Below are 17,080 nucleotides of genomic sequence, written 5' to 3'. Positions count from 1 at the left end.
GGGAGATACCAAACAAGAGATAATCACTAAGCAGAGGGCATAAAACAAAAGGGCAGGAGTAGGCAATTCGGCCCTTCATGCCTGTTCCGTCACTCAATAGGATCATAACTGATCTTTTGGAGACGCGAGAGACTGCAAAGGTTGGAATCTTCAGCAACAAACAATCTGCTGGAGGGGTTCAGCAGGTCGAGCAGCATCTGTTGAACGATGTGCCTTTGCTAGTCGAGGCATTGAGTTCAAGAGTCAGGAAGTTATGTTGCAGCTTACTAAAACACTGGCTAGGCCGCATCTGGAGTACTGCTTTCAATTCTGGTCAGCCCATGACAGCAAGGATGTGGAGGCTTTGGAGAGGGTGCAGAAGAGGTTCACCAGGATGCTGCCTGGACTAGAGGGCATGTGCTATAAGGAGAGTTCGGACAAACTTGTGTTGTTTTCTCTGGAGCGGTGGAGGCTGAGGGGAGACCTGATAGAGGTTTATAAGATTATGAGAGGCATAGATAGACAGTTGGTATCTTTTTCCTATGGTTGAAATGTCTAATACCAGAGGGCATGTATTTAAGGTGAGAGGGGGTAAATTGAAAGGAGATGTGCAGAGCAGGTTTTTTTACAGAGAGTGGTGGATGCCTGGAATGGGCTGCCAGAGAGGTGGTGGAGGTAGATACGACTGACGGGTTTAAGAGGTTGTTAGATAGTGTTACGAGCCAGGCTGCTCTTTGGTGAGTGTCCCTTTAAGGCACCTGGATGTGTGTGGCTTCATCTGACTGCTACGAGTGGGAGCGAAAAAGCATCTATAACTGGAATGATGTAAGTCTGAAGGTGGATTTCACTGAAGTGCTGACAACTGCACGGACAAATTGTCACTTTACAATCCATGTATGGATTTTTGGAGCAATCTGTGTTCACTTTGTCGTTAACCTGCATATTGGGTACATCTGTGGACGGCAACGTATCGAGTGCCCTCGAAGTGGCAGACATCTCTGACTAAAAGCAACAGAGTTCTTCGGTGATTGAGGTGTCATATTGGTTCCATCGTGGAACTTGTGGAATCCGTAAATGCCTCCTCTCTACATTCTCTCTACATTCTACTGTGGTTTTCGAAAGCCTTTGCACGTCGTTTTGCTTCATGACTGGCTGACCTGAACTTTGAGAACTGTTCCTAGACTTAGGGTTTGGGAACTTGCCACACACACACGTACTTCGGGTTATTTTGGGGTCAATGTCTGACATCTAACATTTTTATTTCTCTTATTATTACAAGTAGTTATTAATAAATAGATTCTAACATTTAAACATGGCTCGTTGTGTTTCTATTCTTGCTGGTACGTAACAACAGGCGCATGACTGTGCAGAGAATGGAGGGAGATGGATGTTGTGTAGGCAGAAGGGATTAGTTTAGTTAGGCATTTAATTACCAGTTTATTTAGTTCAGCACAACACTGTGGGCCGAAGGGCCTGTTCCTGTGCTGTACTGTTCCATGAAAGGAATTGTCAGCGTTTTGGGTCGAAATGTCCCCCTTCACCCATCTACCCGTCTTCATCTCCCTTCCCCTGCTGGTTCCATCCACCCACCACATACAGGCTTCCCCTCCCTCCCCCATCACCCTCCATCTGCCATACACCTCTCCCCTAATGGTTCCCATTCTCACCTTCTTTACTTATGAGACTCCAGCGCTGGGAGCACTTTGTGTTCCTGCTTATCCCCCTCCAGCAGCCGTCTCCTGTCTTCACACTCCCCTCCACCACCTCGCTCCACCTATTTTTTCTTCTCTCTGTCTGCCTCCATCTATCAATGACCTGCTCTGTCTCCCAACTCCACCCCTGTTCACCTCCCCTACCTGCCTGTCACCTTACACCCCTCCTCAGTCCACCAATCGCCTCAGAATCCTTTCTCGCCACTCCCCTTCCCCTCGTTATACAGCCCATCTCCCCCTCTCCACTCCCAGTCCTGATGCAAGGTCTCGACTCGAAACGTCGACCGTGCCTTTCCCCCCGCAGATGCTGCTTGACCCGCTGAGTTCCTCCAGCAGATTGTTTGTTGCTCATGACTGATCTTTCACCTCAGTGTCACTTTCCTGCACCTCTTGTTTCCCTTAATATCTAAAAATCTATCCATTGGATAACTTCAGAGCCTCACAGCCCTTGAGAATTCCAAAGATTCACCACCCCCGGGTGAAGACATTTCTTCTCATCTCAGACCCCTTATTCTGAGACCGTGACCCCTGGTTCTAGACACCCACGCCCAGCATCGACAGTTCCTTCCCCCCCACACCCCCCACAGATGCTGCTCGACCCACTGAGTTCCTCCAGCAGTACGCTAGTTGTGTTACAAGCCAGGTTTCTATTTGGTGAATGTCCCTTTAAGGCACCTGGACAGTAGAGTAGTGGTGTGTGTGGTGTCATCAAGACAGCAAGAAGATACCAACATGCTGATGGTTTTGCTCAGTGAGTCGGAGGAGAGAGAGAGCGAGAGACAGACACTGACCGCTGGTCTCTATCGATGGATGTAGGACAATAGCTGGGTCTGTCACTACAATGCATGTATGGATTTTTGGAGCAAACAAGTGGAGTCCACTTTGTCGTTAACCTGCAGAGGGAAACAGGTATTTCTGTGGACGGCCACGTATCGAATGCCTTCGAGGTGGCAGACACTTCGGAACAAAACAATGGAGATCATCGGAGCTGGAGGTGTCCATCATGGAACATGTGGATTTCGTAAATTCTCTCTACATTTTCTCTTCAGTCAACGGTGGTTTTGCAAAAGCCTTTGCTCACGTTTCACCTGATGACTTGCTGAACTGAACTTTGAGAACTATTCCCAGACTTGGGGTTTGGGAATTTGCCACACACGCACTTTGAGTTTAGTTTTGGGGATTATGTTTGATATCTAACGTTTTTACTTTTCTTATTATTACAAGTAGTTATTAATAAAATAGTTTTTAACACTTGTACATGGCTCAGTGTATTTCTATTGTTGCTGGTATGTAACAGTTGCTCCAGATTCCAGCGTCTGCAGTCTCTTGTGTCTTCAGTCTACTCTGTCAAGCCCTGGAAGAACAAATTGATTAACTTTTAGATAGATAGGTCGTGGAAGTTAGGATACAGATCTAATTGAATACCAGAACAAGCTTGAAAGGCTGATTGGCTTCCTTCTCCATAATGCTTTCACTCATCGGGTCTGGGATGGGTAACAAATACTTTGCAAACCTTAACCATTAAAACATCACAAAGGCATAAAACAGTTCAGTACATTTGCTGATAACCCATCCAGGACATTTACTTCAGTGCAAAGTTGAACTCCCTTACGGCCAATAAATTTGTTTGGTTGATTTAAGATTTTGATTTATGATGTCTCATCATCACTTTTGGAACCTGAGTCTGATTAAGAGGGGTCGCCATAGAATGAACAGGAGCAGGAAGTTACCAGGGGATTAAATGATGAGGAAGAACTGACTGGTTGAATCACGGTCTGGGACGGCAACTCAAATGCGCAGGAACGTAAGAAGCTGCAGAGAGTAGTGGATTCAGCCCAATACATCACGGGCACATCCCTCCCCACCATCTGGAGTATCTACAGGAGGCGCTGCCTCAAGGAGGCAACATCCATCATCAAAGATCCCCACCACCCGGGCCGTGCCATCTTCTCGCAGCTACCATGGGGCAGGAGGTACAGAAGCCTGAAGTCCCACACCACCAGGTTCAGGAACAGCTACTTCCCTTCAACCATTCGGTTCTTGAACCAACCAGCACAACCCTAATCACTACAGTTTAGCAACACTATGACTAGAGTCATAGAGTCATACAGCACGGCAACAGACCCGTCGGCCCAGCTGGTCCATGCCGACCAAGATGCCCCATCCAAGCTAGTCTCATTTGCCAGTGTTTGGCCCATAACCTTCTAAACCTTACCAATCCAATGAAAACTTTGATTACTTTGCACTAAAGTGGACTTTATTTTTGTTCTAATTGTGTTCTTTCTTGTAAGACTTGTGTGTGATTTATGTTTACTTTATATTTTTCTTGTGAATGTTGTGTATCTGATGCTCTGTACCTGTGATGCTGCTGCAAGTAAGTTTTCATTGCATCTGTGCACACATGGACTTGTGCAGATGACAATAAACTCGACTTTGACTTTGAGAACACAAGAAACATAAGAGCATAGAAATTTGGCTTCTCGAGCCATTCTTAAAGACCACAGTTCATTTGATCTTGGCCTCTGAAACACCCTTCACCCCATTCCCCATGATTTTTGACTCTCTGCCAATCCAAAGATCTCAGCTTTGAATCTGTGCAATGACTTTGCTTCCACAGCTCTCCTGGATGGAGAATTCTAAAGATTCATAACCCCCCAGAGAGAAGCAATATCCTAGTTCAAGTTCAAGTTTATTGACAGAGGCATACAAAGATAAGGTATAAATGCCATGAAAATTAGTACTTTGCAGCAGCAGCACAGCACATTAAAAACATGACAAACATAAGTTAACATAAACTTAGAACATAAATTATGCATAACTTACATGACAAAATAAACGTAATGACACTAGTGCAAGTTGAGAGAGAGAGAGGGGGGGGACACAAAGAAATATAGTCTGAGGTAGTGTTGGGGTTTTTCAGGTGGGTTCAAGAACCTGACGGCAATGGGGAAGAAGCTGTTGTTGAACCTTGAGGTGTGGGTCTTCAGGCTCCTGTACCTCCTGCCCGATGGCAGCATCGAGAAGAGGGCACGGCCCTGATGGTGCGGGTCCCTGATGATGGATGTTGTCTTCCTGAGACGTCGCCTCTTGCTGATGTCCTCACTGGTGGGGAGTGCTGTACCTGTGATGGAGCTGGCTGAGTCCATTACTCTCTCTGGTGATCCTGTGCTTTAGAGCTCCCACACCAGGCTGTGATGCAACTGGTCAGGATGCTTTCCGCTGTACATTTGTAGAAGTTTAAATGATGGCAGGTGCTCCACTCTGTGAATACAGGAATAAGTTAATCTAAGTGGAACCACTCACTCAATGGTGAAACAATGAGGAGAAGTGTTACCAATTCTGAGGTCCAAGTATGGCAATCATGATCATAAAAAGCAATTAAAAAAAACTGAAATAAATTCTGTAAATTCTCAACAGGTCAGGTAGCATCTGTAGGAAGAGAACCACTGTTAACATTTCACATCAAGAACTCTAGTTTGATGTAACTGTGTCCTTACCTTAAAGGTGTTTGATCTGGTCGGTCATGGGGATTTGGCCTCAAGTGTTAACTTGCACACAATATTATAAAGTAAGTCAAAGAGACCACAAGCCTACCAGGCAGTGGTCAACACAGAAAGTCCTGCAGGAGGACACAATGGATTCTGTGGGGTGGTTCTCCGAGCAGACTGTCAAACTCATTTGGCAGAACGCCTCTTCGCCGGACCTCGCTGCGCTGGCAGTCTCACTCCCGATGCAGATTGCTCTTGGCATGGCTGCAGTGGGATGAGATCTTGTGGACTGTGCATTTGCAAAGAAGGTCTGGAAAAAGATGCAAGAGTCATTGTCAAAGTTTGTCCCGAGCAGCCGCGTGACTCTCTGATCTACGGGCTGTTCCCAGGGATGCATACCAAGACAGACGTCGACTGCTGCTGATAGATTATCAAATATGTGAATGATCAAAACCAGTTGGTCTTCCAGTACAATGAGACATCCGTCAGGGAATGATGCCCTTACAGACAGGAGTCCGTGATGAGGGACGCACTGAAGCTCAGTGCAGACACCACAGAGAATCTGTGGGAAGGGATCACAGTCTAAGGCCCTGCAGCCCCCGGACGCTGACGGGCTGGGTCCTGTGTGACAGCCTCTTGATCACTTGTTATTGGTTTTTTATTGTTACATGTACTGAGATACAGTGAAAAGCTTTTGTTTTGCATGCTACCTAGACAGATCATTCAATACGTAAGTCCATTCAGGTGTAAATTATGTATATAAATGTAAATATAAATATATATTTGTATTATATATATTTTATTTACACATACACACACACACTGTATTGATTTATATATAGTAAATGTAAATTGCACTGTACTGTATTGGTATTGGTTTATTATTGTCACTTGTACCAAGATACAGTGAAAAACTTGTTTTGCATACCTATCGTACAGGTCAATTCATTACACAGTGCAGTTACATTGAGTTAGTACAGAGTGCATTGAGGTAGTACAGGTAAAAACAATAACAGTACAGAGTAAAGTGTCACAGCTACAGAGAAAGTGCAGTGCAGGTAGACAATGTGCAAGGTCACAAGGTAGATCGTGAGGTCAGAGTCCATCTCATCATATAAGGGAACCGTCCAATAGTCTTATCACAGTGGGGTAGAAGCTGTCCTTAAGTCTGGTGGTACGTGCCCTCAGAAAATAGAGAATGACCCAGGTGGGTGGGGTCTTTGATTATGCTGACTGCTTCGTCAAGGCAGCGAGAGGTAAAGACAGAGTCCAAGGAGGGGAGGCTGGTTTCCGTGACGCGCTGGGCTGTGTCCACAACTCTCTGCAGTTTCTTGCGGTCCTGAGCAGAGTAGTTGCCATACCAAGCCGTGATGCATCCAGATAGGATGCTTTCTATGGTGCATTGATAAACGTTGATGAGTGTCAAAGGGGACTTACCAAATTTATTTAGCCTCCTGAGGAAGTAGAGGCACTGGTGAGCTTTCTTGGCTGTGGCATCTACGTGACTTGACCAGGACAGGCTATTGGTGACGTTCATTCCCAGGAACTTGAAGCTCTCAACCCTCTCGACCTCAGCACCATTGACGTAGACAGGTGCATGTACACCACCCCCTTTCCTGAAGTCAATGACCAGCTCTTTTGTTTTGTTGACATTGAGGGAAAGGTTGTTGCAAAACAACAAATTTCATGACATACAAGTCAGTGATAATAAAGCTGATTCTGATTCTAACAGGAAAATAGAATGCAGAATATAGCATTGCAGTTACAGAGAAAGTACAGTGCAGGTAGACAAATAAAGTGTAAGAGTCAGAACGAGGTAGATTGGAAGATCAAGAGTTCATCCTTTAGCATATGAGAGGTCTGTTTAAGAGTCTGGCATATCACCAAAGACTCTTGCAAATTTCTAGATGTACGGTGGAGAGCATTCTGGCTGGTTGCATCACTGCCAACTCTATCAGGGGCGCAACCCTCCCCACCATGGAGGATATCTTCAAGAGGCGGTTCCTCAAGAAGGCGGCATCCGTCATTAAGGACCCTCACCACCCAGGACATGCCCTCTTCTTGTTACTACCATCAGGGAGGAGGTACAGGAACCTGAAGATCCACACTCAATGTTTCAGGAAGAGCTGCTTCCCCTCTGCCATCAGATTTCTGAATGGTCCATGAACTCATGAACACTACCTCGTTATTCCTCTTTTGCACTATTTACTTATTTTTGTAACTTATAGTAATTTTTATGTCTTTATATCTTGCACTCTACTGCTGCTGTGAAACATATTTCTCAACTTGTGTCAGCGATAATAATTCTGCTTCTGATTTGGATAACAGCAGGATAGAAGCTGTCCTTAAGCCTGGTGGTTTGTGCTCTCAGACTTTTGTATTTTCTGCCCGACAGGAGAGGGGAGAAGAGAGAATGGCCGAGGTGGGAGGAGAACTTGATTATGTTGGTCCCACACCTTAGGAAGGATGTGCTGACGTTGGAGAGGGTTCAGAGGAGATTTGCGAGGATGATTCTAGGAATGAAAGGGCTTACGTATGATGAGCGTTTGTCGGCTCTTGGACTGTACTCACTGGAGTACAGAAGAATGAGAGGGGATCTCATAGCGACATTTAAAATGTTGATAGGAAAGGACAGAGTAGATGTGGCTAGGCTGTTTCCCTTGGTGGGTGAGCCCAGGACCAGAGGGCACAATCTTAGAATTAGAGGGTACAGTTTCAAAACAGAGATGAGGAGAAATTTCTTTAGCCAGAGGGTGGTGAATTTGTGGAACTCCTTGCCATGTACAGCAGTGGAGGCCAGATCAGTGGGGGCGTTCAAGGAAGAGATAGATAGATATCTAAATAGTCAGGGTATCAAGGGATATGGGGATAAGGCCGGAATTGGGATTAGAATAGGTTTTTTTTCCTCCCCATTCCCCATTTCTTTTTCCCTTTTCCTTGGAGCAGACTCGATGGGCCGAATGGCCTGCTTCTGCTCCCTTGTCTTGTGATCTTGTAACAATAATAAGCCAACTTACCAATTTAATACATTAACTGCTGTGGTCTTGCAGGGTCCCAAGGTCATTCCCATAAGAGGACATTTCAGGGTGCTACTTGATTCTGAGCTTGTTCAGTATGCAGGATTCTCTTTCTTTAATAAGATGCTTTATTAATAGAAATATATACGGCAAATACAACACAATCAGTACATGTCTTTCTTTAGATTTATTGTGCCTTCAACCCAATGCATCAGCAACACAAGAAACTATCTTGTCCGTATCTGGATACATCACAGCTTGGTTTGGCAACAGCTCTGCCTAAGACCACAAGAAATGCAGAGAGTTGAGAACGCAGCCCAGTCCATCACGCTCACCAGCCTACCCTCCATTGACTCTGTCTACACTTCCCACTGCCTCGGGTACAGTGAAAAGCTTTGTTTTGCATGCCATCCATACGGATCATTTCAACACATCAGCGCATTGAATGATTATAATAGAAGTAATGACTAGATCTGCAGAGAGCAGCTTGCAATGAGTCACCACGCTCCAGCACCATCTTGCTTCTGATTAAGAGCTAACAGCGTCACAGTGGGAGCACAATGGGCAGCATAGTGACACAGCGGGTAGAGCCACTGCCTCCACAGCGCCAGAGACCCCGGTTTGATCCTAACTCTGGGTGCTGTCTGGGTGCATGGATTTCCCCCGGGTGCTCCACAGCCCTCTGTGGCAATGAATTCCACGGTCCTGATGCAGAGTTTCCACCTGAAACGTCAACACCTTCCACCTTCCCCTCCCACAGATGCTGCTCCACCCGCTGAGTTCCTCCAGCAGATCGCTTGTTGCTCCAGATTCTGGCGTCTGCAGTCTCTTGCGTCTCCAGCTTCCATCTACCCCTCTCACTATAGACCCCACCAACCCTTCTGTCATCTGCAACCTACATCCAGATCCAAATCTTTAATGCAGTCCTGTTGAAGGGTGTTGGCCCAAAATGTTGACTGTTTATTTCCCTCCATAGATGCTGCCTGACCTGTTGAGTCCCCGCAGCATTTTTTGAGCATTGCTCCAGCTTCCAGCATCTGTAGAATTTCTTGTGTCTCCTTCATGCATGCTTATTTCTCAAGGTTTTACGTAGTTAAGGGACCCCCATCCTCCGTGCATGCCTATTCCTCAAGGTTTTACGTAGTTAAGGGACCCCCATCCTCCGTGCATGCCTATTCCTCAAGGTTTTACGTAGTTAAGGGACCCCCATCCTCCGTGCATGCCTATTCCTCAAGGTTTTACGTAGTTAAGGGACCCCCATCCTCCGTGCATGCCTATTCCTCAAGGTTTTACGTAGTTAAGGGACCCCCATCCTCCGTGCATGCCTATTCCTCAAGGTTTTACGTAGTTAAGGGACCCCCATCCTCCGTGCATGCCTATTCCTCAAGGTTTTACGTAGTTAAGGGACCCCCATCCTCCGTGCATGCCTATTCCTCAAGGTTTTACGTAGTTAAGGGACCCCCATCCTCCGTGCATGCCTATTCCTCAAGGTTTTACGTAGTTAAGGGACCCCCATCCTCCGTGCATGCCTATTCCTCAAGGTTTTACGTAGTTAAGGGACCCCCATCCTCCGTGCATGCCTATTCCTCAAGGTTTTACGTAGTTAAGGGACCCCCATCCTTCATGCATGCCTATTTCTCAAAGTTTTATGTAGTTAAGGGACCCCCATCCTTCATGCATGCCTATTTCTCAAAGTTTTATGTAGTTAAGGGACCCCCATCCACCATAAAGAGATCTCAAACGTCCTGAGACTGCGAAGGGTGGCATTCAGTGGGAATGCAAGCTCCTTGTCTAATGCATAGTACTCCTGCTCCTTGTTTCGTCTGCAAGTTGTGTTTTCGACAGTTTGCCAGCACTCAGGCTCCTGCCCAGCGCTAGGCCCCGCCATCCCGTTGCCGCGGTGACGGTCTCCCCTCCCGGGTCGGTCGCGGGGCTGATGACGTGAGGGGGGCTGGCTGGCGGCGCGGGTAGATGAGGTCAGGCGGGGAGGGGAAGGCCGGGGGGGTGGGTTGCCCGGGTGTGAGGGAGATGGCGGCGGCGGCGGCCGGGCGAGGCTGTCGGCTGTTGGACCGCGTGTGTCTGTTGCTGCGGCGGGGCGGCGGCGGCGGCTCGGAGGGCGGGGACGAGGCGGGGCTGGAGGGGCAGCACCTGGCCGACATCGTCCGGCAGCTGAAGGGGCAGCGGCTGCTGCAGACCGAGGTGGCGAGAGGCGCGCGTCCCCGCCGGGCGCGTCCCCGACGCCCCCCACCCCGGCGCCGTGCCCGACGCCCCCCCCCCCCCACCCCGGCGCCGTGCCCGACGCCCCCCCCCCCCCACCCCGGCGCCGTGCCCGACGCCCCCCCCCCCCCCACCCCGGCGCCGTGCCCGACGCCCCCCCCCCCCCACCCCGGCGCCGTGTCCGACGCCCCCCCCCCCACCCCGGCGCCCCCCCCACCCCGGCGCCGTGCCCGACGCCCCCCCCCCCACCCCGGCGCCGTGCCCGACGCCCCCCCCCCCACCCCGGCGCCCCCCCCACCCCGGCGCCGTGCCCGACGCCCCCCCCCCCACCCCGGCGCCGTGCCCGACGCCCCCCCCCCCCACCCCGGCGCCGTGCCCGACGCCCCCCCCCCCCACCCCGGCGCCGTGCCCGACGCCCCCCCCCCCCCACCCCGGCGCCGTGCCCGACGCCCCCCCCCCCCCCCCACCCCGGCGCCGTGCCCGACGCCCCCCCCCCCCCCCCACCCCGGCGCCGTGCCCGACGCCCCCCCCCCCCCCCCACCCCGGCGCCGTGCCCGACGCCCCCCACCCCGGCGCCGTGCCCGACGCCCCCCACCCCGGCGCCGTGCCCGACGCCCCCCACCCCGGCGCCGTGCCCGACGCCCCCCCCCCACCCCGGCGCCGTGCTCACCCCCACCCCTCTCTGGGCACTGTGCCCCCCTCTCTGGGCACCGTGCCTGACACCCCCCTCCTCTGGGTGCCGTGCCCACCCCCCCTCTCCTGGTGCGGTGCCTGACACCTCTCTCTCTGGGCACTATGCCTGCCCTCCCCCCCCCCCCCCCCCACTGAGTACTGTGCCTGTTCCCCTCTCTCTCTGGGTGCTGTGACCCCCCCCCCAGGCGCCGTGCCTGCTCCCCCCTCTCTGGGTGCTGTGACCCCCCCCCCCCCGGGCGCTGTGCCTGCTCCCCCCTCTCTGGGTGCTGTGACCCTCCCCCCCCGGGCGCTGTGCCTGCTCCCCCCTCTCTGGGCACCATGCCCGCCCACCCCTCAGCATCGCACTTCCGTGCACCCCCCACACCAACCTCACCCTCCCCAACACCGTTCTCGCACTGCCCCTCCTCCCCCCCCCCCCACCCCAACGTGCCGGCTCGCGCACCCATTGCACAAACCCTACGCCGCACTCTCTCACACCTCTTCCCCCCCCCCCCCAAACCACCCATTTGTTCAATTCTTGTCTTTTCCCCCCCAGAATCTGTCTGACCTCGGAGCTTTGATCGGCATCAGCAACACCCGACTCGCCTCCATCAGAACCAGGTGAGGGACAAGTCCATAATTAATACCCTGGTGGTGTTCAGAAGGCCAGGCAGCAGCTGTGGGGAGGGAGACGGGACTGTTTAGCACTTCATTTAGAATGGAATTCTAATGCCCAAAAGCATCTTAATTGAAAATTACAGTAACATGAGGTTACTGTAAAATTAAAGCCATGAGGTCCATGGAATCCATATCAACTCTGTCAGGTCACAGAGACAGAGCACAGAAGCAGGCCCTTTGGCCCAACTGGTCCATGCCGACCAAGATTCCCGTCTAAGCTAGTCCTGTTTGGTCCATATCCCTCTAAACCTTTCCTGTTCGTGTGCCATCCAGGTACTTTTTAAATGTTGTTATTGTACCTGCCTCAACCACTATTTCTGGCAGCTCATTTCAAATGTGCATCAGCCTCTGGGTGAAAAAGTTGCCCCTCTGGTTCGTATTGAATCTCTCCCCTCTCACCTTAAACCTATGGCGTTTAGTTTTTGATTCTCCAACTCTGGGGGAAGGACTGTACATTCACCCTATCCATGCCCCTCATAATCTTATAAACCTCTGTAAGATCACCCCTCATTCTCCTACAATCCAAGGAATGAAGTCCTAGCCTGCCCAACCTCTCCCTATAACGCAGGCCCTCGACTCCTGCCAACATCCTCGTAAATCTTTTCTTCACTCTTTCTGGTTTAATGTGTCTTAAGGATCTTGTCCAATCTGTCATAACCTGGCATCAAACAGTGTGTGGTCACACCCAAGAAACATACACTCGCCCCACTATACTGCCATACTGTTCCCACTGCACACAATTCACCCAAATCCCACTACTTTCCCGAACATCGTAATGAAAAAAAGTTCCAGCCTGCTCAACCTCTTTCCAGACCTCAGTCCCTTGAGGCCCGGCAATGTCCTTGTAAATCTCCTCTGCAGTCTTTCCAGCGAGGTAGTCCCACAGCCCTAGAAATTATTCTCTTTTGTGTGCTTATTCAATTCGCTTTTGAATATCACGATTGATTCTGTTTCCGTTCACCAATAAGCAGTGAATTCCAGATTCTATTTCCAAATCGTCAGGGAGGAAACGGCTCCCATCTTGTCTTATGTGAGAGGTTCTTCTGAACTCCATCATCCTGTTTCGATGTTTCAGAGAGTTATAGAGTTGTTCCTCACAGAAATGGACTAATGGGCCCACATCTCGGTCTCCTACACTCCTAGCTGGAAACCGTGAAGAAAAGGTTTATAAGGATGTTGCCGGGACTCGAGGTACTGCGTTATGGAGAGACCTTAAGCAGGCTGGGACTTTATTCGTTGGAGTGTAGGACAATGAGGGGTGATCTTGTAAAGTTGTATAAAATCATGAAGGGCATAGTTAGGGTGAATGCACACATTCTTTTTCCTCAGGGTTGGGGAATCAAGAGCTAGAGGGCATAGGCTTAGAGTGAGAGGGGATAGATTTAATAGGAACCCGAGGGGCAACTTTTTCACCCAGAGGATGGTCAGTATATGGAACGAGCTGCCAGAGGAAGTGGTTGAGGGAGGTAAATTAACAACGTTTAAAAGATACTTGGACAGGTACGCAGATAGGAAAGGTTTAGAGGGATATGGGACAAATGCGGGCAGATGGGACTAGCTTAGATGGGAACCTTGCTTGGCATGGACTAGTTGGTCCAAAAGGTCTGTTTCCTTGCTGTATGACTATGTCCTAGCCTGCCAAATCTCTCCATAACCCAGCCCCTTAAGTCCTGGCAACAACCTGTGCTTAGTCACCGTCGATTACTTTACCTGCGTCTTCTGTCCCTGTAGATTTGAAGGAGTTTGTCTGCTGGCCCTGTTGGTGGCTGACAGTCCCACCGATGTATTCCAGGACCAATGCATCTCCTGGCTTCGAGCAGTGCAGCACATCATCCAGGTAAGCAACAGACTGCATGCTGCCAATTTGTACCTGCCCTCGGAGGGGGTCCCAGTTACCTGATTGCCCTTCCTCTCTGCTCCTGTTGTAGTCCCAGGACCCTCAGACGACGGTGGAGTTGGCGATCTGGGTGCTGCGTGACTTGCTGAAGTATTCGTCCCAGCTTCCCGAGCTGGCGCGGGAGGTGGCCATGAACCACATCCCCAGCCTTGTAACCTCTCTGCTGGCGCTGAAGCCCGAGGTGAGTTCAAGTTCAAGTTACTTTAAAAATACACAGAGGAACGAAATGTCGTTTCCCTCAGACTCACACAACAGGGGACGTACATAGAACAGAGGACATGCAATAAATGCAGACAAAAAAATGGTGCAAGTACAAATAGTGCAAAAAAACAGTATATACAGAATACAAAATTAGTGCAGAGTTAGTGCAAAACCGAGTTAGATGAAGAAAATACAGACCTCAGTGTGTTACATTAATTGTATAAACATGTTCAGCAGCAGCCAAAGTTCTTGTATGCAGTTGTGCAAACCAGGGCTTTGGATGCGGCATTTGTCTGAAACTGTGTCCAGGGTATTCAGGAGCCTGACAGCGAGGGGGAAAGAAACTGTGGTACAGTCTAGTACTTCTGGCCCGGATGCTCTGGTACCGCTTGCCAGATGGCAGTGGGACAAATAGGTCGTGGGAGGGATGAGAAGGGTCGTCTATGATTCTGCAGACCTTGCGTGTGCACCGTGTGTTGTAGATATCCAGGATGGAGGGAAGAGGTTCTCCAATGATCTTTCCAGCTGTGCTCGCAATTCTCTGCAGAGACTTACGGTCAGAGGTGTTAACAGTTACCATACCAGGCGGAGATGCAGCTGGTCAGGACACACTCAATGGTACCCCTGTAGAATGTGGTGAGGGTGGGGGAGGGCAGGTTTGCTCTCTTCAGCCACCGGAATTATCGAGTTCTACAGCATGGAAACAGGCCCTTTGGCCCAACTTGTCCACGCTGACCTATTTGCCCGTCTTTGGCCCATATCCCACTAAACCTTGCCAATCCATATACTTATCCAAATTTATTGTACCTGCCCTCTACCACTTCCTCTAGCATCTCTTTCCATATACCCATCACCCTCTGTGTGGAGAAAGTTGCCCTCGGGACCCTTTGAAATCTTTCCCTTCTCACAAACCTATGCCCTCTAGTTTTTAGAGACACAAGGGACTGCAGATGCTGGAATCTGGAGCAACACACAAGATGCTGGAGGAACTCAGCGGGTCAGACAGCATCTGTGGAGGGAAATGGACAGTCAACATTATGGGTTGAGACCCTTCATCCAGACTGAAAGAAAGAGGGGAGAGAACCAGTATAAAAACTGGGCTCCCCCCACCTTCGGACTGGATGAAGGGTCTTGACCTGAAACGTCGACTGTCCATTTCCCTCCATAGGTGCTGTCTGACCTGCTGGGTTCCTCCAGTGCTTGGTGTGTCCCTCTAGGTTTTGGTTTCCTTTCCCTGGGGAAATGTATATATTCCCCACTATTACCCTGAACAATGTAACGAATAGTAATTCATAAAAAGCCAGACCAGTCTAAATTATCTGAGCCTGAGGACTTGTAAATTCTTTTGATACCTGACCTGAGTTGAGCCCAGTGTGTATATAGATATCTTTATTAGTCACGTGTACATCAAAACACACAGTGAAATGCATCTTTTGCGTCGAGTGTTCTGGGGACAGCCTGCAATTGTTGCCACGTTTCCGGGTGGGTGGGTGGGGAGGGGGGGAATGGAGGCAGACACGGTAGTGTAGCGGTTAGCGTAATGCTATTACAGTGCCAGAGACCTGGGTTCAATTCCGGCCACTGTCTGTAAGGAGTTTGTACATTCTCCCCGTGACTGTGTGGGTTTCCTCTGGGTACTCCGGTTTCCTCCCACATTCCAAAGATGTACAGGTTGTGTCAGCTGTCCTTGGGTTTGGGTTTTGGGTAGTCTGACGCAATGAAGTGGAACTCCTGCTTTCCGCATCCCAGGGTGAGAATCCCAGACGGTGCAAGTCCCTCTTCTCACTCTTCAGCCTCAGGGCACAGGTTCCTCGCTGACTGTGGTGCTCAGTGCACCTCTCGACAAGGATACAGGTTCCGAACTGAGGAACCATTCTAAGTGCAGTACCATCAATGTCATTGTGAAGTGACTGGGGGTTTCCATCCAGAGGTGGCTTCGGTTGCAGAAGTACAAGTTGCAGTTGAAAGCCATTCAGCCCATTAGGTCAGTGCTGTTTGAAAGAGCTGTTTAAACTTGTACTACTCTTGTGGTTACCCCACATCAAATGCTCGAGTACTTTTTAAACGCAGTGGCAGCTCCTCTCACCCCCACTTTCTGGCAGTGTTCCAGACCCCTACCGTTCAGTTGTCAAGTCCTACAGCACCAAAACAGGCCCTTCGGCCCACCGTACTGACTATCACGCACCTATTTACAAATCCCAGGCTTATGGAAGATATATCCGGAGCTGTTTCTGTATGGAAGTGTTCCGGATTCTGTTTCCCTTCACCAGTGGAACCTCCAGCTCTGGTTTTAGACTCTGCCCAATCGCTCTGCGAACCAGTGGGAGTTGTTTCTCTGTCCCATCAGTTCCCCCAATGTCCTGAACTTTCTCTAAGTGTGACTGTTATGTTTGTGCCTCTTGCTTTGTGTCTTCACTAGTGCCACGTTGCAGCCATGGATGGAATGAAGACCTGTATGACCTTTTACCCCCGAGCCTGTGGATCTTTGCGGGTAAGAAATCTCCTGTTCCGTTGGTGCTCGAGTAACCTAAGAGGATTGCAGACAAATGCTTTTTTTTTAATAGGTGAAATATATCTTAATTTAATTTTACAAGATTACAAGTCCTTCAGTGTCGCTAGGTCAAAATCCTAGAAACTCTCACCGTAACAGCCTTGTGGGTGTATCCACACCGCAAGGTCTGCAGCGGTTCAAGAAGGCAGCTCGCCACCACCTTCTCAAGGGCGACTGGGGATGGGCAATGAATGCTGGCTCAGCCTGCGAAGCCCACATCCCAATGAATATGAAAACAATATCGTGATACATTTGTAACTCCTTTCCCTTGGGTAGTGGCTTGTATGTAGTTGGGATTAAATCTTTGTGTTTGTACAAAGATGAAACTTGCCCCTCTTGCTGAAGGGAGAGGTCTGAGTACCATGACGAGGGTACAAGGCATGCAATGTATAAAATGGTGGGGATGGGTCTGTCGCTGTATAACATCGGGGTACAGTACTGGTGGGGACGGATCAGTCTGTATAACACTGGGCTACGGTACTGGTGGGAACAGATCAGTCTGTAGAATACTGGGGTACAGTACTGGTGGGGACGGGTCTGTCACTGTATAACACTGGGGTACAGTACTGGTGGGGATGGGTCTGTCACTGTACAACCCCAGGGTACAGTACTGGTGGGGACGTGTCCGTTGCTGTATAACACTGGGGTACAGTACTGGTGGGGACGGG

General features: G+C 49.9%; 1 protein-coding gene across 2 annotated transcripts in view; it reads left to right on the top strand.

Moving 5' to 3' along the window:
* The first annotated feature begins 10,217 nt into the window (after positions 1-10,217).
* The window catches only part of LOC127586680 (proline-, glutamic acid- and leucine-rich protein 1-like), a 32,715-nt gene continuing 25,852 nt past the window's right edge, over positions 10,218-17,080 (top strand). For both annotated transcript variants that reach the window (XM_052044803.1, XM_052044802.1), the window contains exons 1-5: positions 10,218-10,395; positions 11,642-11,706; positions 13,495-13,600; positions 13,692-13,841; positions 16,281-16,352. In XM_052044803.1, coding sequence (XP_051900763.1) covers positions 10,225-10,395; positions 11,642-11,706; positions 13,495-13,600; positions 13,692-13,841; positions 16,281-16,352 — 564 coding nt within the window. In that variant the 5' untranslated portion in view covers positions 10,218-10,224. The remainder of the gene's footprint in view (positions 10,396-11,641; positions 11,707-13,494; positions 13,601-13,691; positions 13,842-16,280; positions 16,353-17,080) is intronic.

The sequence above is a fragment of the Pristis pectinata genome, chromosome 37 (genome assembly GCF_009764475.1).
Source record: "Pristis pectinata isolate sPriPec2 chromosome 37, sPriPec2.1.pri, whole genome shotgun sequence".
Lineage (NCBI taxonomy): Eukaryota > Metazoa > Chordata > Chondrichthyes > Rhinopristiformes > Pristidae > Pristis > Pristis pectinata.
This window is presented reverse-complemented; position numbering and strand designations above follow the sequence as displayed.